Raw genomic sequence first — 20,583 nt, forward strand, 5'->3', positions numbered from 1 at the left:
CTCCTGCAGCTCCCAACGACGTCTTTTTATGGGTCGAGCGTGGAGCCCGCGAGGAAAGTGCCGCTCCTGCCTCGGCCCCCATCCCCCTTCCACCAGCGCATCACTGTGGATGCGATGCACGACCCCCCGCCCGGGGTAAGACAGACGGCGGAAGCACCCCCGGGCAGCCCCCGCCCGTGGCTCTCCCGGCGGGTACCTGCTGCTGGGGCCGCGGCGCCGCCACCCTCATGCCCGCGCTGAGCGCCCGGCGCTCCCCCGGCAGCCCCGCGCGGCTCGTCCCGGCTCGGCTCTGCCCCGCAGCGCCGCGCACCGCCGGGGCGGGCCCGAGCGCGGCCCGGCCTCCCGAGCGGGCGGAGCCACGGGCACGGCTCTCTGCCGCGCTCGGGCGGGGCGACGGCGCCGCGGAACACCCCCAAGACCCTCGGTCGTTGCTCTGCGTGTCGCCTCTTCCTTGTGCAAGAGTTTCAACCTTGTCTAAGGAATAAAAGTAATGACAGGTTTTAAGCTGAGAGATCGCGGGAGGTGAGCATTTCTTGGTAGCTATTTTTGTGACGAAGGATCGCCGCCGCTGCAGAAATTTGGCCTCCTGCCTATTCCCATGAACGTTAACAGTCCCGGGCAAACACATGTTTTGCAATCACATCGGCAAAACACTCACGGCCTTTGTTTGCGGCAGGCTGTGTTTCTCTCGTCGACCCCCCTCTCCCAGGGCTGTAAACTTTGCCAGATGCCCTGTGTCTCCCACCTCTTTTGGTTTGGGATTTTATGGCATCAATTATTTCAAAAGGAACAAGTTCCTGAGCTGGCCCACTTCTTTTTTTTCTTCTTCTTCCACAGCAATCTAAGCTTTATAAAGCTGAATCCCATTACATCCCTTTCCTTCAAATATTTTGAAATGAAAATAAAATACAACAAACCTTAAGAGAACTGTTTTCTGTTTCTATTGCAGTTTTGATGGGAGGCTCTGAACTCCTGGACACAACACTCATTTCAAGGAGGAAGGCTTCTCTGCCTACAGTTGAGGCGTCTGGGGTTTGAGTCCTACCAAAGCTAACAAGCAAGCAGGGAAATTCCGTGACACTGAACTTTACGCTTCTGTTAAATGTAAAACCCGACACTGACAAAGTGCTCGCGGGCTGTTCCTGTTACAGGGGTAAGAATCTTGCAGCGAAATGCAGAAAACACTGTGGATGGTGCTGTCAGGGAAACGTGGCAACGTGACTCAAGGCAACACTTCTGCACGTCTCTGATGCTAGAGCTTTAAAGGCTACCTCTCTTCTCCAAACACCACTGCCTCTCTGGGCTATGCAGTTAACTGAAGAGCCAAGACATATTCTGCTTCTGAAGGCTCAGCAGCAGTAACAAGGTTAAATTACCTAGAGATTCCCAGGTACCACAGCTCCATAGCTGGGGCTTTGGCTTTAGGCTGGGAAGTTTCTCCAGAAGAAATGGAGCGTGCTTCGTACCTACTTGTGCATCATAAAATGCTCAACAGAAGCATGGAAGAAGATGAATGCAACACTGGCAAAGAAGATGGCATTTTGTGAGCAAGCAAAATAAACCAGTGATTCTCATTGGCTCCTTCCTTACTTCGGGTCAAAACATAACAAAAAGCGAAAGAGTTGGCTCCTCTTACAAGGCACAGGCAAAGAACTGGCTTGTGCTTGGAAAAAAACTGTTGAAAGGGAAATTACCTGAAAGCTGAAATGCAAGAAGATGCCTCACCATAAGAAGTTTTCCTGGATGTCAGATGAAAAGTTATCCCCTTCAATGAATTTGTTAACAGCCCTGGAAGAGAAGGGGGAGTAGGGTGCGGTGGGGTGTAAAAGGGTAGCACTCCCTCAGTGCCCTAACATGTTTTTCCCCCATTGTGGTAGCCTGCCCTGCCTGGCTGTTTGTGAGGAAGCCTGTTTATGTTAACATCTGTTCCTATACAAAGAACCTTGGCAGATACATATCTTTCCCTGACATCGTCCAAGGGAAATTCTCTGTCATTAAATAACGAACTTACTAGCAGAAGGTAGGAAAATATACCATGATTATAACTTCGCTTTCTGTATCAGGATAGATAAAGGCAGTGACAGCATGTCAAAAAAAGTGTGTACAAAGGGGAAGAGGAAGTTGCACAGCCGTAGCAAACAAATAATAATGGTCTTAAAAGCTCTCCCATATGGCCTGAGTACACAAGCCCTGCTTAGGCCCCAGGTATGTCTCTGCCTTAGCAGAATCTCATCACCCCAGTCTGCTGCAAGTGCTTTCTCCACCCCAACCCTCACGCAAGTATTTCCAAAGTACAACTCCTCCAAATCGAAGAGCACTCGAAACTGAGCCAGGGGCTCATCTGTAAGGTAGAAGGCAAGTGTAGACTGAAATGATTTCCATTGTTGGGCTGGTAAGACGAGCTGCATGAGCAATTTCATGAGGGAATATGGTTGACTCTATGATATATCAGCACAAAGCACATTTGGGTCTTAATGAGTGACGAAGACAGAGCAGTTGAGGGGCACAGGGACAGATCTACAGTACAGTTTGCATAACGTGAGTGTTCCCCTTGGAAAACACAACAGTATGTTTGACCATCTACTGATGCAAGTCAACAGAGATCTACTGAAATGCTCATAAGGGGAAAAAACAACAACAAATGTTTAACATGAAAATATCAATAGAAACTGAGTTTCCTTTGACCCAGAAAGAGTGTATGACAGATACAGGTGAAGTCACCTAAAGCAAACACCACGTAAAGCGTGGAAACAGTCCCTCGCATAGAAAACACTTCCACAAAAGCCACTTGCATTTAACATTTGTGCACTCCACATTAAGTCAGCAGAAATGCAAGTTTTTCTTATGGGTACAGTTAAAGAAGTGTCTTGGTGAAACTAAAAGGAGACCAGCCAGTTACAAGCCGTATCCTGCAAACACGTGTGCCTGCACTTCACTGCTGTAACTTAGAATAGCTCCATTTCAGTCCAATAGGGTGACTTCTTTCAGTCAAGTTCAGCACAAACACATGCCTCTGAAGAACTGGCAAACCAAGATCTTAAATTCTTTCCATAGAAAAACTATCCAAGCAGGAGCACTCAACATGCCTGTTACTGCAATACTCTGGGCAACAAATTAATACCTTGGAGGGTGATCGGGTGATTCTTTCCCAGGAATGTTTACAAGTAAAACCAGGTAATTCTTTGGGGCTCTGAGCTACCTGATGTGCATTAGTTTCGAGGACTGGATTCCTCTCTTGTGGTGCCATAAGGTAGTACCCATAGCAAGGTGGAGCCAGCTTAGCAGAATGGATGGAAACACCAGTTGCCATCTGAGTGCCTGTGAGACGTCCCCTGGAGACGGTGTCCGGCCGCAGGTGCACCCTGCCTGCCACCTGCAGCCGTGCCAGCTGAAGGGGTTGCTGCATGGCCTGGGTGTCACTGCCCTGGGGCCAAGGCGGTCCTAAGTGCAGCTCTGAGTACTGCTTACAGTCAAAGTAAACGGTAGGTAGGTCGCAGGGCTCTTTTGGGTTGGGAAGGGCTGTGTTTGTGGGTTTTAAATTGTTTTCGCTCATTTTGACAGAGGTCAGGCATTACTAACAATGACCAGATCCCAGGGCACGTAGCTCTTAGCGAAGCAGCAGCAAGAAAGCATGGGGGGGCAAGAACCTCCTCACCCAGAACAGCTCAAGCATCTCCACCTAATCTGGTGCCTTAATGACATCACCAGGTGTTTCAGCAGTGACAAAGCAGCCCCACACTGGCTGCTTTAAACATTTCCCTGTAGATTCCTCTCGTTCCTTGCTGTCCACAGCCACTACCCTTTTCACAACACATTTCAAGCTTATCTCTTAATCTCTTCTGTCCCTTTATTATACATTTGTCATCTCTAAAACAGCAAAAATCTTTATCATGATGATAATATGGGAGGCACAGCAATCAAACCATTCATTACAGTGATGAAATAATTTAAGTAGAGGAATAAAAACATCCTAGCACATAACTCAGGGAAAAAAGAGTATTTCAAAGCATTCTTCTTGATTTAACCTTAAAAATCTGTTTTGTCAGTCTTCAAAAACAGTTATTAGAATTAGTAGATAATGCTACGGAGGAGGCTAAACTGTATTCTTTATACAATCTAAATTCTTGCTGTATGTGCCAGACAGGATCAGCCCTTAGGAATGGCACTGCACCTGATACCTTTATAACAATAAGAAAATTAAGTTGTTTAGGAGAATGGAGGGCTGACAATTGGCCACATCAGGAATTAAGTTTAGACCACCCTGGACATGTTACTAGGCGACCTGATCTAGGTGAACCTGGTTCTGCAGGGGGGTTGGACTAGATCATCTCTAAAGGTCCCTTCCAACCCCTACCATTCTATGATAGAAGCTTTCATTTTGTAGTCTTTAGGGTGGCTACGACTAAACAGTTTACAGTATTCAGAGATTATTTTTCTTGTCTGTTCTTCAAACCTTATCCATCCTTGAAATGCTATTTCTCTATTTCTAGCTCTTTCTTAATGCTATTCTTAATGGCCACACCTTCAGCTTTAATTGGCAAAGGATTGTCAAGTAATCAAGGCATTTTGTGGGTAATTACAAACCAGATAATTTCTAGCTCACCGTAACCCCACCAAAGAACCCAGCATCTTTTTTCTCAGAGCTGCAAGAGGCTTGTGAGACTCAGTTGTTACATCTGAGCTGTTCTCATAGTTGACTGACTTCAACTCACCAACTTCAACTCCAGAGGCTTTACCTGTTCCCTGAACTATTTGGTTTGTCACTCAGAACTTTTATTCCCCCAAGACAGTCTTTCCTCTGCTAATTTCTCCATTTAAGATTTATACGGCTTGCCCCTCACCTCTAAACAAAGTTGCTTTGGTTTTTTCCTCTTCCCAAAGCTTGTCCAAATTTAACATTCTACATTTGTAGAAGTACAAAGTTTAATTTAGAGAGCTAGAAGAAGTTGGGATCTTGAGTTTATTCATGCATTGGCAAGGACACAAAAACAGACATGGTTTCTAAGTCTACCACAAGTACTTAGATTAAAGATGCATATCTAAGGCTCAGCAGATTGAAATAATATCTTGGCAGATTATTCCTCCACCTTTTTATGAGGGTATATAGCTCCTCCTAGGCTGATAAATGACAGCTAAACTATAAAAGTTGTTTGTGTGGCTTGCTGTGAATATCCAGCGCTAGCTAAGCGGGTTCTTCTGATAATGTTCTGGAGGTGGCTCCAGGCTCAAGCACTACGCAAGAATATTCTCGTTACCAACACCCCACAGACCCAGCTCTCCAAAAATGAAAGTCCATTTGATAACTAGTTTCAAAACCGACCTTGGTAACTCTCAGGTAATTTCTGATCTTTTGGTGGCTAGAGGGTGTATAGAGAGGGGATCCAGCCACTCTCTGGGGAATGGAAGACCTGTGGGCTGCCAGCCACTCTGCAGTCTCTCCCAGCCACTCTGCAATCTCTCTCAGCATCAAATAAACAAGTAATTTTATTATGAAAAATGGTTTAACCTTTAATAAAAGACTGTATTTTGAGTTCAGTCAAGAAAAATAAAATTTAATGTAGCTAGTAGCTGTCTAGAACTGGTCTGGCCTAAAGAAGTCTCCCCTCTTCCCTTCCAGTAGCAAGCTGCCAGGTCACACCAACACCCAAGACATTTTGCACAGCTCCTTGGAGCTGGGATCCATTTTGCTGTCTTTTTCTCAGGCCCTCTGAGATGAATACTGAAAAGGGACGAATACCCTTTCTCAGTTGAGTGAAAATTCACCCTTTGGAACTTGCTGCAACTCCCAGTCCTCACAAAACTGATGCAGTTAAGAGCAATGAGACAATGCAGTACCTTACTTGCCATGCTACCTGGAATGCTGTCTGACTGTGCTTCACCACTTGTCCTGTAAAGATGCTGTTGGAAGGCCTGCCTGACAAGGATGGAGATTGCCTTATCACTCTGGGCAATCCACTGCAAACAAAACCTTTTATACAAGGCAGAGGTGTGCCTTCACAGCAGGGGAAGCCAGCTGAATTATCTCTGGGTGAGCTTACCACTTCTGCGATTTTTAAACTGCATTTGACCTCAGAAACAGTCTTTACATGAAAAGAGAAGAAAAAGCAAAGCTCCTGATAGAAATGAGGCACAACAGCAAGGCCATGGGTATAAAAGTGCCTTCAGGAGTACTGGAGTGCTAGCCCTGGCTTACTGGAATTGGTGACATCACGACAGAAGGTGACCCAGAGCTCCATTGCTGAGAGGTTACAGTGAGTATGCAGGAAATGCTGTGCAAGTGCCCTGTGAAGAAGTCACAACTAAAACCTACTTTCATGCTTTGGTATATAGAGACATGCAACCCAGAAGCTCTTCTTCCTCACCAAAAGCTTTTTTGTCCTCTCTGCCCTTAGGGGCTCAGGTGTATTTCTAGAAAATTGCTTGAAACTGGCCTGAGGCTCGTGCCTGACTTGTTCTGCAGGTACAACAAACAGAAAGCTGATTTCCACAGAGCCTTCACCGAGCAACAAACTAGTGATTTATAAAATCCTTTGTTAGACTTCTTCATGTCAACTCTTAATCTCACATATTCTCCAAAACCTGAGTTTTTTTCTTTAAAGAAATTCCATGTTTTCCTCACAATAAAAAAAGACACGTAAGAAGAATGGAATGCAACAAAAGCATGTCATGATGACATGTCACTTAATGCACTCCTGGAAGACTGTCAGCTATTTTTCTATAGCTTGATTGTTACAATGAGATAAAATCAAGTGAAATAGCACTAAATGAATATGAGAAGTGCCACTTCAGATTCAGGAACCCTTACATCAGTAACTGCAGTTTGGGGAACTGTTTTGTGGCTTTCTGCTGACGCTCGCCGCTTTCAGGCACATGCTCGGTGCGCCTCAGCAGCAGACAGGAAAAAAAGAAAGAAGACAGAAAAAAGACTTCTTTTAGTTTCAGTTTTTGCAGTCTAGCTGTGACCCAGTTCATATACATTATTTATCTGAGTTTGTGAGTTTTGGAAAAATACCAAAGTGTTTTTATCAGGGAAAAAAATCCAAGTCCCTATAAAGCTGTATTCCTCTTGCCTTTTCTGTAATGACTTATCTTGATGGTAAGGTTGCGTGTTCCTCCTGACTGAATCTCTCTCCAGATTCCTGTACTACATAGACAAATACAATAATATTATAGGATTCAGCAACTCCTGTAGGACATTATCTTGGCACAAAGTACATAAGTAACATCATCCTAGAAGCATAAACTACATTGTTGATTTAATGATGGCAGTTAAGAGAACAGATCATCCTCTTGGTACTATTCAACACCTGATTGCTGTAAGTTAAAGACATAATACTAGATCAGACACTTTCATATCAAATCTATTCCAAAGACCTCTGTTTGAGGAGAGCCATGAAAAAAACCCCTCATGTGAGTCATGTATTTCTTGCCATTTTTGGCAATTATTATTGGTGTTTTGATTAAATTCAGACAGCACTATATTCTTCATTCTTCCCTATTTGAGAAGATGATGTGGCTAAGACATTTTGGCCCAAGTCAGTATACTGGCCTTTGCTTTCTAAAGCAGAAGAACTGAGAAAAGTGTTGCTTTCCTGCCAGTACAAATTCTAAAAGATTTGTCTCATACTCAGCAATCAAGACCATTTCCTACAGTGGGGTTTACTATCTTGACACTTGCATTAGTATGTAATTTCTTTCTCTTACTGTAAGTTAAAGACACTGACACCAGTCCAGCAGGGATACAGCAGGAAGCAGAAGCCTCTTGGCCCATGGGAGGTCACCCCTGCCCCATGACTAGCGGCTGCCAGCACCCACTCTGAGGAGCCTCAAAGCAGGCACAGCAAGCTGCAATGCCACTGCCAACTATCCATGCTTCAAAGATATGTACAGGTGCCCTTACTTAACACAGCACAACTTCTGTACCCTCCTAAATTCTGGATTTCTTTGGAGCTTGGAGAACTGCCTCAAGGGCCCTGGGAAGAGCTGGCCTGCCACCAAACTGCCTGCAGGACTATCTCCTTATCCACTCCTCCCCACTGCCACCTTGGCACTTTTCCACAGGCCACAGAGGCTTTGGGTCACTGTTGGATAACTGTAAAATCACAGGGGATTTCTGCAGCTTGGGCTGCTTGAGTTCTCAGTAAACCCACAAACTTTTCTGGCCTTTGCGATGCTGCTCTCTGCAGTGATGATGTCCAAATACTGTCCAAGTTAATGCCTTGCCCCACTTACCTTCTCAAATGCATATTTGCTAGGGGAACTAAGTCAAAACAGACCTGAAACCAATTCTAGTACTTTCTGTTCAAACACTGTAAAGTGTCTTTATCTGATTTGTTTTTGGTTTTTTAGAACCAGTTAACCGCAACGTTGGAACTGGGCCTTAAATCCCCTGTTTGTTAACAATCATCATTTTATGTCAACCACTTGCGACTGTGAGAAAGGCTGCCTACCATTGGCAGACCACCCTGACTACCCACTGTACAGCATTTTAAACACAGTACTTCAAGAAGTCCTGGGAAAGGGCAAGCGCTGCATGTGTAGCCCCTCGGAGTCAAACACGCTGGAACCACACACAAAATACACACAGCAGAATGATCTGCAGAAGACACAATAATCTCAGATTTCCAGGGAAAAATCAGAATTTTGCAATCAAGCTAACATGAAAGTCTGATTTATAGCAGTCTTCAAATGCAAATAAACAAACTTCATGTAAATAAATAGGCACACGTACCATACTAAACACACGCATATTTACTACGACAGCATTAAAATAGGGATAATGCTGTTAAATAAGGGGTTTGGTGTTTATGGTTCACATTTGAGCACTTAAAGCTGTTTTACTGGATACTCAGCTGTAGGATTTAAATGCCTCATTTTGTCAGTAAAGCTACAAATCTATACCTGTCCTTCAGTTTCCCACCAGTCAGACAACTGCCCTCTTAACTGCTCATCAGGAATTCCAAGCCAGTGAAACAAGGCAGCAAATGGAAATTTGGGCAGAACTGGACCCAGTTTTCACTACTGATGAAGATGTGACAATGATCACTGATGCCCGCAAGCTAAACTACTAGCAAAAAACCTCTGGTTCATTTGCTGACATGCCTGTATTACTAGAAACAACAGAAAGGATGATGTCTCTTGATCAGATGTGTTTGTCATCTTCCTGAGAAGTCCTCTTCTTGAGAGAGACAACCACATAAATCTTTCATTCTATTACTTCTGTAAATGTAAAGATAAATCTAAATATTTAAAGAGTAACAAATGATTTATAACTTAATGTGAAATGTGACTTGAAAGAGATTTACACATAACATCAAACTCTTCTGAAGCCGGCGGGGCTGAGAGTAACCAAGTTTGGATTGTAGCCAACAAAGGTCGGAGACCGACTCCTAGAGCTGTAGGAAATAAGGAATTACTTGGCAAAGCCTAGATCTGGAGTTGTCAAGGATCACTGCATTATGACTAAAACAAACAAGACTGAGATGAGTCCAGAAGAATTCATTCTAGGGAACTTAAACCTGGGGCTCACAGAGAAACCAGAGGCAGCATCTACGTTAGGATTTGAACCAGCAAGGATTGGCAGAGTAGAATTCTGGTGTTAGGCTAAGGAGAGAGAGGACTCCTGAGGATGAGGAAAGAGAGTGGACTTCACTTCAGCCTGGTGGGAGTCATTTTGCTAAGGCAAAAGTGGTTGCACGTTCACAGCCAGCAGGTGAGGTTTAGAGCTTACACTAACCAGGATGCAGAAAGTAAGGTTCAGCCCGAGGCGAGAGCCCCTTTTCTTTCCAAGAGGCCGATTCTCTGATCTGTAAGAATAAACAAATAACAGCCTGCATCCCTGAATTCATATTGCAATATCATCTGTATTCTTTCTTGCATGTGCAAGGGCCACATTTTCTACAGTAAATTTGTTCTGAAGGCATATAGGAGATTAATGCAGCATTACACACCGAGGCAAGCACTTTCTCGATAGCCATCCTCCATTAATTTGTTTGTTGAGACACAATCAAGACCTTGCTGGGAGGGAATGTTTTATATTAGGGTCACTTGAGACTTCAGGATGTTTCTGGCAGCACATTGCCCTGGCTGAGGGAAATGGTCTTGTACAAGCAATCAAAATTCATCATCTGACCACGCCTAAGCTGACCTGAACAGGAAAGAAAGATAACCTCCATATAAACTTGTACAGCAAATATATTAGGAGTGGAGGACTTTGCCCTGTCTCACATGATACAGCAACTGGACAAATTCTCCTAATGGCTCTGAATCTTCCTTAAACATATCTGCTCTGAGGGGCAGGGGGAAGAAGAAGGTAGCTAGAAGCAAACTGGGGAGCTGGTTTGTAGGGAAAGTCTCAGTAAAATAAATCACACGATAGGGACCCCACATTTCTGGATGGAAGTGTGGGCATAGCCCAGGTGTTCAGCATACGTATTGTCAAATCAATAAAGTTTGAAAAAACATGAAAACTAACTGCTGTGCATCTAGAACACATCTAACTCACTGGGCCCTGCCTCTGACCTCCCATTGTACAGTAAGTTCAAATCTGCCCCAAATGCAATAGCCATCCAGGTGTATGCATATGCACGCAGCTGTCACTTTACAAGGACCATACACCCGGCTACCAGAAGCCCAAATGACCCCAGTTCTTTTTTTTCCCCTTGTCTATACAATCTTCCAGGAGGGAAGGGGAAGGGAGGGCAGGAACGTGTGTGGGTAATGACAGCACTATTTATGGGGTCCTAAAAACAGGCTAACTGGCTATATGGATACTCACCAATGAAAAAAATAACCCCAAAACCAAACAACTGCCTGCTCTGCCTCATAACAAGACAGACATTCACATAAACCAAAACACAGATTTACATTTTTGACTCAATATTCTTGTCTCTGAATTGAGGCTCTACATATGAACAAATGATTCCTTGTTTTAAGAAAGCCTTACACGCCACAAGTTTCCCAAGTGAGGGACACTACATCCTCAAGCACTGACAGGCCTGTCTGGTAATAAGCAAGTAGCATGTATGTGATAGATGGCACAGATACAGGGGTGAGCACAGAAGAATCACAAAATTACTTTTCCAAGAGAAAGGGTTAAGGCAGCATCTGGACACAAGAATGACAGAGAGGTGCTGGCCACAGCTGTCTTACAACTCTGCATGCCAGCTTGTTGATATTTATGTAGCTATTAAAAAAGAGAGCAACTACCACAAACAAGTTGCTATGCAAAACTTTTTTTCTAAAGCTACAACAGCAAGGAACATTGGACACAGAGGTGTCCAAGTTGGTCTTAAAGCAATCAGCTTCACACTGAGAGTTACTGGCTGACAATTCTCAGTCAACAGTAGCTGAAAACGTGCTCAGCCCCGAGCACCTAGAAGCACGGGAAGGACTGCAGCCTAGTTAATAGTCAGGAATATCATGAAGAGCTACAGTAGCAACAGAAGTCTGAACTTGGCAAGCAAATGCCTTTTCCATTCTCTTTTAGAACAAACTCTTTTGCTGGAAGTTTCTATTTTAAAGTAATTGAATTTTACATATGAATATCATACTAAATTCTTACCTAAGCTATGCATGGTTAAAACTTTTTTAAAAGTAAAATACAGGAATATTGTGCTGTTGTTTTTTTATTAACAGTTTGTTGACAGAACAGAGCAACGACACTTTATATAATAGTTTTCAAACAGTAAATAAAACTTCTGAAAGCAAATTTATTTCATGTTTTCTCTGTCAACTAACAAAATATCAACTAGATGTTAATGGCATTTATCCTGCTCTTTTGGCCACCATCAGGTTTGAAGGAATACAGCTGCATACATTTTTCCCATGTGTTATATAAAAGTCTCTCCAAATATGTTTTCCTCCTCTCGTCAGGCAAAACTTCCACTAACTGTTGGAGAAGTCACACAACTACATTTGACACTAACATGAACTTCCTAGTCAGACTATCTACAACCTTTAGCCCATGTTCCCAGTCGTCTCAGGGGGCAAAGGGAGTGGGCAGCTAGCAGCTCAGTAAGTTTGCAACTAATATCTCATTGTGAAAAGAAAATGAAGAGAACTAGAGGCAACAAATTAGATCTGAAGATTTAAGCAAACTGCCCAAAGAAACAGCACATGTTTTTAGTCTGGTAACAACCTTGAACATAAGTGTACTGTGTATGTTACCCTGGAAAGCCCACAGTTTCTGTGGTGGAAAGGTGCTTAATCTCCATGGCTTGCAGTTTACAAACAACAAGCTTGCTTGCTTTAACAAACAGGATCCCATCTTAGGCACCCTTAAACCAACTTGAAAACTGATTAAAGCAGTGTTGCAATTACGTGAAGAGTGGGTGGGGAAAGACCCAGAAAGCAAGTTTCCAAGGTTTCCAATTAACTTGTAAGCAACTCTTCTGAGAATCAGCATGCCAGTTTCACACTGTGAAATTATTTTCCAACTTTTTTCTTTGTCCAGTATTTTTGCTAACTGGCTAGTACAGCGAAGTGCAGACAGGAGACTCAGAGGAGTGCACACTGAAAGATATTTCAGCAGCACCTTGGGTTCGTGACCTATTTTGTGTAATGGAAATCTGCTTAAATCTGAAACAAATGTAGATACTGAACTCTTTACATTTACTTTATGTCAACTTATATGTGTATCCCTTAATACATATGTACTGGTAAGGCTTCTACACCAGGTTCTTCACTGGTAGGAAGCCCCTGCAGCAAATACAGTCACAAAATTCAGAACACAAAAGCCAGTTATTGAAGAAGACATCTAAAAGACATGAGAATGTATACAGAACAGCTAGGCTTTTAGATTCAGATCAGTGCACCCTAATCAGAATCCAGTCACAAGCCAACTTCCCTCTTCTCAGTCTGGGCTCCCTACACCGTCCCTCCTTAACTCATCTCACTGTTCCACCTTCCTCACCATTACTTCTCTAACTTCAAGGAATTAGAAATTACTGTAGAATAAATCCAGCTTTCCTTTGCTTTCTACTCTGTCTTGAACTGCTTTGTGTTAGCCTTGTTGGGCTGTAAAAAACTGAACTGTGCTTTGGTTCAATAGAGCAGCCCTGCTCACCTGACTCTAGACAAGACTGCTACGAGCACCAGTGATTATTTAGTGACGTAATATGCAGAACAGAGGATGCTCTCTCTTCAGAGTATGTGCTAGTGCAGCAAGCACAGGTATGAAAAGCCACTGTGACTTGGGTCACACAAAACCAGATAATACAGACAGAAATCAGGATAACATTTTTTGACTGTTTCATTGTTTTCAGACTCTCTTGCCCCCCACTGATTCTCAAACTAGGACAGCTCAGCTCTTCCATGACATGCAAACTATCACAGTAAAAGGGGTTAGAGTGATGTACTAAAGCTTCAGGACAATGTCATGGAAGCAAAGCAGGCTCTCAGTACTCCTCTAAACCTCCATTGCAAAGACTTTCTTTCAACATGTGCAAGAATGATTTCTACTATGCTGCAGGTTGCTGGTGTTTCCAAAAGACTGCTAGCTCTGCAACAGGAGACTATTATTTTCACAGTGGCTTATTATTAAAGCCACTTACAGATTTAAAGTGTCTGAAATGCTCCATGAAACACAAAATCTGGCATAATTTATTTGTGTTTGAGTTCATTATTAGGAACCTGAAACTTGCACAAGTTCACTAAATGCAGGCTGAGTTTCAGCCTAGTATCACACCACACTTCCTTCTACCTCAAAAGAACTTGGAAGGGAGAGATTTTAAAACTCTCCCTGTACACACACGGGAGAAGAAAACAGGTTGTATTCCTCTCCAGTGCCTGGCAGCTGGATCCAGTGGTCATTAAGGACATGGGAGAGTGCAAAGCCAGAAAAGGTAATTTCTGGAAATGAAGGTTGGCAAACCAGAGGCTTAGGTGGAAAGAGTAAAAAAGAGCATTTGGGACCAAAGACTGCCAGGGAAAAGCACCCCTCTAGTCTGGCTAAGGGACAGCCCCCCTTGGTATAGGGACTTACTCTGGACAGCAGCTCCATAAATTGCTCTGTAGTGGTACATCAGCTATGAGTGGAAACTACATCTCTTAGGATGAAAAAAAAATTCTAGGGGCAAGGTGGGAGGTTTGGTTTGTGACTCAACTTCAACAGGGTACCAAACAGGGGAAGTTTAAGATAGGACAGGCACTGAACAGAAAATCTGGATTTACCCACATCTGTGACCAAACTGCAACTAAGTCCTCCCCAGGGGACCTCAGAGTTTGCTGTATAACCTCTGCAGATGGATTTAATTCTTGGAATTGAACTTTCAAGTTTTATTATCAAGCAGAACTTCTAGCAAACAGAACACACAAATTCAATGTGAAAATAAATTGGTAGCCTATCTGTTCCTTCCACTGCAGCTACTGTATTTGCTTTTTCTCTTTAGACAAATACTCACCCCAAGCTTGGGACAATTCCAGCTGGTTACATCAGTGGTTCATATAGCAGTGGTTACATACAAAAAGTAGTCTTTGGTGTAACTCTGTGGACCTTATTTCAATGTCCTCCTACAATCAACATCATTATTTAAAGACAACTTTATATGTTATTAAATATGTAGCATCCAAGAAAGAAAATCCAGATGCTTTTATTTCTTCTCTTCATAACAAATACAATAAATCACAGTTAAAGAGAGCATCTAATTATTACATAGATTTTCAGAAGCATCCAATGATTATCAGCTTTGCAATTAACACTACAGGCCAGTGACAAAAGATGTAGGAGTACCTGTTAACATAACTTAACAAATACAGCAGAGTCCCAAAGTAAAGAGAGACTCAAATCTTTTCATTAGGTAATAGCAGACAGCTGGCAACACTAGATTAAATGAATACAGCAGCAATGTGAAAACAGTCTGCTTGGGTAAGGCTGAGCTATTAAAAAAAAAACAATCTCCATTGATAAACAGTGTTGATGGGATTTAAACAGCCTGTGCAAGAAGGAATAAAAGTTAATTGAAAAGTCTTTACAGATAAGAAAGTGGAACAGAACTGTGCCCTTGAATTCTGTACATGCTGTTTAAACTTATCTCCATTTCGGTCTCTTGGCACACAGCAGGGGTAAAACAGGCTGCCTTATGCATAGCTGGTGAGGAGGGCTCTATGTTAGGGCTGTTTAATGCTTGTACAGTGCTTTGAGCTATACTGTCCCCTCACTCCCCTCTCTCCCTCTTTTAAAGCTGTATACTAAAAATCATTTACCATCACCACCAGGTAAAGAGTCTGTCCAGGCATGCTGTAATGATGAAGTGTTTTCCTTCCTTTACATAAATGATGATCTTGCGATTCGCTGATAGACTTTTAGAACTGAGCACCTTCAATATAACTAGTCTAAATATTGACAACAGGGAGGCAAGTGGGGATTTCTGGGAGGAGGAGGAACACGTGGGAGATAAGAATTAGGCTTCAAGGGTTTTTTCCTCTTTCCTGTAACATTCTGCTTTACTCAAAAATTATTATGGCTTCTAATTTACATATCACTTCTTAGAATAAAAAGAAGACAGGAACACACAGCTAGCTCTTTCATTCATTAATCCCTCCTCTATCCTTTCTCATTTTCTCATCCCATCCAAAATCCAGCCTACTTTGGTAAGCTAAGTTGCCTATTTCTGATACGCCTTTTGTAAGACGGCCAAAGCTAAAGAGCATTCAAGGTGAAAACGTACAATACCACATCTTGTCTTGGTTTCCCTAGCCTGTAACATAGCCTAACATTTGATTTGCTTCCCTTGGTCTCATCCAGGATACAATAAGAGCTTTATGAAAAAGCTCTGTAAGAATCTGGGCCATTGATTTGGACAAGGGCTATTTAAGCCATGACACACAACCCCAAAGAGAACTGCTTAACTAGCCAGCTCTGGAAGCAACACTGCCATTTCAGCAGAGGGCTCTAAGAGTAGCGCAGTGCTAGGCAGCAAAGCTGCACAGCTTCTGGGACTGAGGTAGTCTCTTTGTGCAGTCCTTCAGCACACTGTACCTACCAGTCAGAGCCAGTTCAGGTGTGCCCAACACAGCACCACAAAACAGGCTGTAAACATACCCCGATTACTTATCTGTGATACTTACCAGACTATGCTTTTTCCAAGGGATCGCATAAACTGTCACATAAACATAACCAGAGTATTACTTGCAGGAGGGAACAGCTACTCCAGCAGGAAACAGTTTTATTTAAGAAACAAGCAAGCAAACAAGCCACAGATATTTAGGAGTACACGGCCTCCATTCAAGTTTAGGGTGGAAATGAAGAACATCAATATACAATAGCCCTGGGGAGATTCAAATAGCTAATCAGCTTACTTGCTGTACTTGCATAAACCACACAAAATACTCCAATTCTGCAGGAGATATACTTTCCCAACTCTTGGGGCTGTAAAGTTAATCTTTTAAATGCAATTTTACTGTAACTCAACACAACCATGTTTCCACTAGTCTGCTAGAGCGTGAAACTACCACAGTAGCAGCAACCTTCTCACTCTCCCTTACCCTCATGTAGGTGAAAAAGCTAAAGCTCTATTGCAAATACTGTTTGGTGAATGCCTCCTTTGACAGATCTCATCATGTATTTGTTATCTGGTTACTGTATACTCTCTGTATGCATGAGTACTGCTCCTTGAATTTTGAAAGGATGTTTTTATATCTTTCCAAGTAAGAAGGACATTGTAATTCAAAACATATTTGTGACTATTCATTGTGCAGCAACATGTTCGTGGTCAGGTCCTTACCCAGGCAATCCTCATCAAGGAGATGGAAATAAACATAGCAAAATCAATCTCTCCTTTAAGCTCATCGCTTTTTTATGCAGTTCCTACTACTGAAAAAAGGAGAGTTTCTTGGTATTTATGTCTCTTCAAGCTGCAAAGTCAGCACAGATAATGTAACTGAGTGTCTCTACTTATTCCTGCCCCCACCTGTTTGTATGAAAACAAAAAGGACTGGATTGCCATTCTATAAAAGCACTTCTTTATGAGGTGAACCTTAAAAAAAATCACCTTGCATCTGAACGCACTCAGGTAGCTGCCTCATTGAAAATCCTTAAGACTATTAGTCACAGGTCTCCTGCTTTAGTGCACGTAGTTAGAGGATTATGATCTAAAAAAGTGCAGTTTGGCTTCCTCGCTGTAACCTCATGATGTTATTTGGGCATTTATGAATAACCAGATCTCCATGCAGCAGAGCTGCTAATAGCATTGTATGTACCAATCACACTGCAAAGCAAGTGATCTCACCTAGACAGCTTTTGTAAACAGCACAGCCACACAAATATGACAAGCTTCTGAGTATATTTAAGGTTATTCTCTGAAGAATATTTACTGTGTTGCCTGGAAACACATAAATAGGGCTTTTGGAGGGGTGTTGTGTGTGTTGCCGTTGCATCCTCTCCATTTTCCATGAAGAAAATTTATGAAAAGAACAAAGATTCCTTCAAAGAAGGGGTCTGCTATTGTGGTAATTTAGTATACTTTTCTAAAAAGTATTTCCAAACCCAGCAAATCTTCCTTTCTGAACAGCTATTTCTGTTAGGAAGCATTCTGGTACTATAGGCAAGAAGTGATGGAACTTCATAGTGCCCTACTTGAACAAATGTACACTGCTGGAACAGTGCACATTTTCCCCATGAATGCATTGTGGAGGAGTACTATTTAAAGCTCCTGGACATGACAATGAAACTGAATTTCTGAATTTTGACAGAAGTTATTAATATTTGTGTCCCTTCTTCCTTAAACCAATTACTACAACAAGCTAATTACTTGTTGGCAAACTAGCAGAAAAATCCAATATTTGTTTATTAACAAGGTCTACATGAATGGGTAGAACCACAGAATGGTAGGGGTTGGAAGGGACCTTTAGAGATCATCCAGTCCAACTCCCCTGCTCAAGCAGGTCCCCCTAGATCAGGTCACACAGGAACACATCCAGGGGAGTTTTGAAGACCTCCAGAGAAGGAGACTCCACACCCTCCCTGGGCAGCCTGGGCCCCCTCATCCTCACATCGAAATAGTTTTTCCTATGTTTAAATGGAACTTTTTGTGTTCCAGCTTCTTTCCATTATCCCTTGTCCTGTCACAAGATACAACTGTCTAGTGGTCTCACAGAGAAACAGCTAAACTTGAGTTCTGTGCAAATTAGAAGAGGGTAAATCCTATTTATCTGCATTTAGTCTCTCCTATACTATGTCTTCCATTAAAAATACTTGGAGCAGAAATCTATTTCACGTGGAGCTGTGTTACAGAACAGAAATCCCGTCAAAGCAAATAGAAAGACCACTGAATATGAAATTTCCAATTTGCAAAACATTTGCCAGAGAATCCTGTAACAAAATCAGGTTTCTTTTTAAATAATGTATTTCATTAGGACAACTAATGAAGTTGGAAAACTACATGGGGCAAGTTCTACTTGAGATCAGGCTTAAAAGCTTATCTACTTTTACTAATTGTATGAGCTCGTCTAAGAAAAGCCACTGCTTCTCTCCACAAGTCTAATTTGCTGTTTAGCACTGCTCCAATATTATTTTTATTCAAAAGAAGGAACAAGTTTAGAACATTTGCTGAAAGTTTTCACTTGTTTTTTCTCCCCATCAAAATAGCAAATAATTCTTTCCTTAAAGGCTCCACTGCTGTGAGTACCAGGGCAGGAGAAGAAATACTAGTCAGATAATTTATTTAGAGATACGTGCTCTGGATTAAGTGAGATTTCAGAGAAGTGATAAACTAGGCAAGTGATAAAGAGGTTTAGCTAACAGCTTTGCTATTTTTGAGATAACTTTGTAAAGTGAGCAGCTGTTTAGTTTCAATGTATAAAACTTACATAAAACTGCCTGGCTTACCTGAGAGGCACAGACAGGTCTAACAGAAAGTGTCAGAAAATTACTATGTATTCTTCAATGATTTATTCTCCATGACTCAAGGAAATACATCTGAAATTTGTACAGCACACCATGCACAATACTTGGGAAACAGTCACAAGAAAATTACAAAATTACCCCAGCTGTAGAAAAAGGACAGATGGGACCTCTGAAAGTCTATTCAAGACTAACCTCCCACTTCAGCAGAATCAACTACAGCTTTGTCATCCTGACAGATGTTTGCTTAACCGGTTTGAAGGCCTCTAACAACAGACATACCATGACACCCAAGGTAGTGGGCTTAAGTATCCTTACGATAAGATCTAAATTTCACCTAGTACCATTATCTGAATTAATTAGTGAACACAGAATGACACTTCAGTGTTACACAAAAAAAACCTCCCATCTTCTTTTTCTAACTGCTGAAGAATTTAACACACCACCAGTTGTCACAGAATATATTGCTAAGAAAGACTTTTGTTATGCTCTTTCTATGTTTCTACAACTGTCTTTTCCTCCAAATATAAAGTGAAACATACACAAGTCTAGGAGCAAACATCAAATATAATGCATGACAGTCTACAGCTGACAGCAAGTATTTCAAAGTAAGCTTGGCTCAAAGCACTACTGTTCAATTCATTTATGGCCACGGTGGATTTGTGATTAAGAAGCAGAAGGACAAGAATGAAGTAAAAGGTGATTTAAAATTTGTAAAGAACAATTGCTTTGAGATAAACTTCTCAGAGCAGTGGAATGAAGCTACTAGGATAAGCAGCACACAATCTTACTGCTCCTGAAAACAATGCTTTGCAGAGGATAAGAAAGAAAAAATGAAGAAGAGAGTGCTCTTCTTACTCCCTAATAAAATCAGTTTCAGTACACCACTGACAAGGGTGTTTCAAAAGGCTTTAAGATGCCATCTCTATTCACTCCCACTTCAGCAGCAGCTCTTACTAGTCTTTGAGCATTTCTTGTTCTTCTCCAGCAGCCCCACTATTAGCTACAGGAAGAGAGGTTACTTATTCAGAAATAAATAGATAACAGCCTTGGACAGCAAGTTTGTTACTTCACCTTTGCCTCAGAATATGGGGACAAAATGGTCTACTTGTTCTGTGCAACCTGCTAGTACCAACAAAGAGAACAAGTAGTGCCTAATGCACTGCTGAAAACTAATGCTTCAGTAAAAACGCTATAAGAGGGAGGAATTACATTCACCTCACCCTGGCACAACTGGAGGCAGAAAGTCTCCAAATGATTTTTCTGGATGTCCTGTTCTAGCCGATCCAACAAATATACTGGAGAATCAGCTCCTAACATTTCATATCGCATTCTCGTTGTTCACATACTGCCTTTCCACACTGAAGAGCAGTAGCAAGAAAAGCCCAGTGAGAGGTCCGTCATTATGCTTCCTCAATAGACGCTTAAGTTCAGAAGGAACTTGTGCTCTCTTCCACTGTTTCCTTTGCTGGCAAATCCCTGTTCCCTGCTCACATGAACTATGCAAACAGAAAACAATCCTGTACTACATCCTGGAAGGCCCATTTTATTTTTTTCTCACACAACAGTCGTAGCCTCTTGATGCACACGCAAAGGGAAACAAAAACACACAGCTGTTTAATAAAAGTCTTATTGAAGACCCTCAATATACTGATGAAAATTCACAGCACAGTGGGACCAGGGAGTCTCCAAGCAAGACTCCACCCAAGTGAATGACATTCAGATGTCAAAAACACTTGTCA

General features: G+C 42.2%; 1 protein-coding gene across 3 annotated transcripts in view; it reads right to left on the reverse strand.

Annotated features, from left to right (window-relative positions):
* The window catches only part of SESN1 (sestrin 1), an 82,844-nt gene that overhangs the window by 16,453 nt on the left and 45,808 nt on the right, over positions 1-20,583 (reverse strand). The window contains exon 1 of one of the 3 annotated variants that reach the window (XM_061990437.1): positions 197-280. The exons of the other annotated variants lie outside the window; for them this stretch is intronic. Within the exon in view, the coding sequence (XP_061846421.1) occupies positions 197-229 (33 nt within the window). The 5' untranslated portion in view covers positions 230-280. Of the gene's footprint in view, positions 1-196; positions 281-20,583 lie in introns of those variants that run through there. 3 annotated transcript variants of the gene reach the window in all.

This window comes from Colius striatus, chromosome 2 (genome assembly GCF_028858725.1).
Source record: "Colius striatus isolate bColStr4 chromosome 2, bColStr4.1.hap1, whole genome shotgun sequence".
In the NCBI taxonomy this organism is placed as follows: domain Eukaryota; kingdom Metazoa; phylum Chordata; class Aves; order Coliiformes; family Coliidae; genus Colius; species Colius striatus.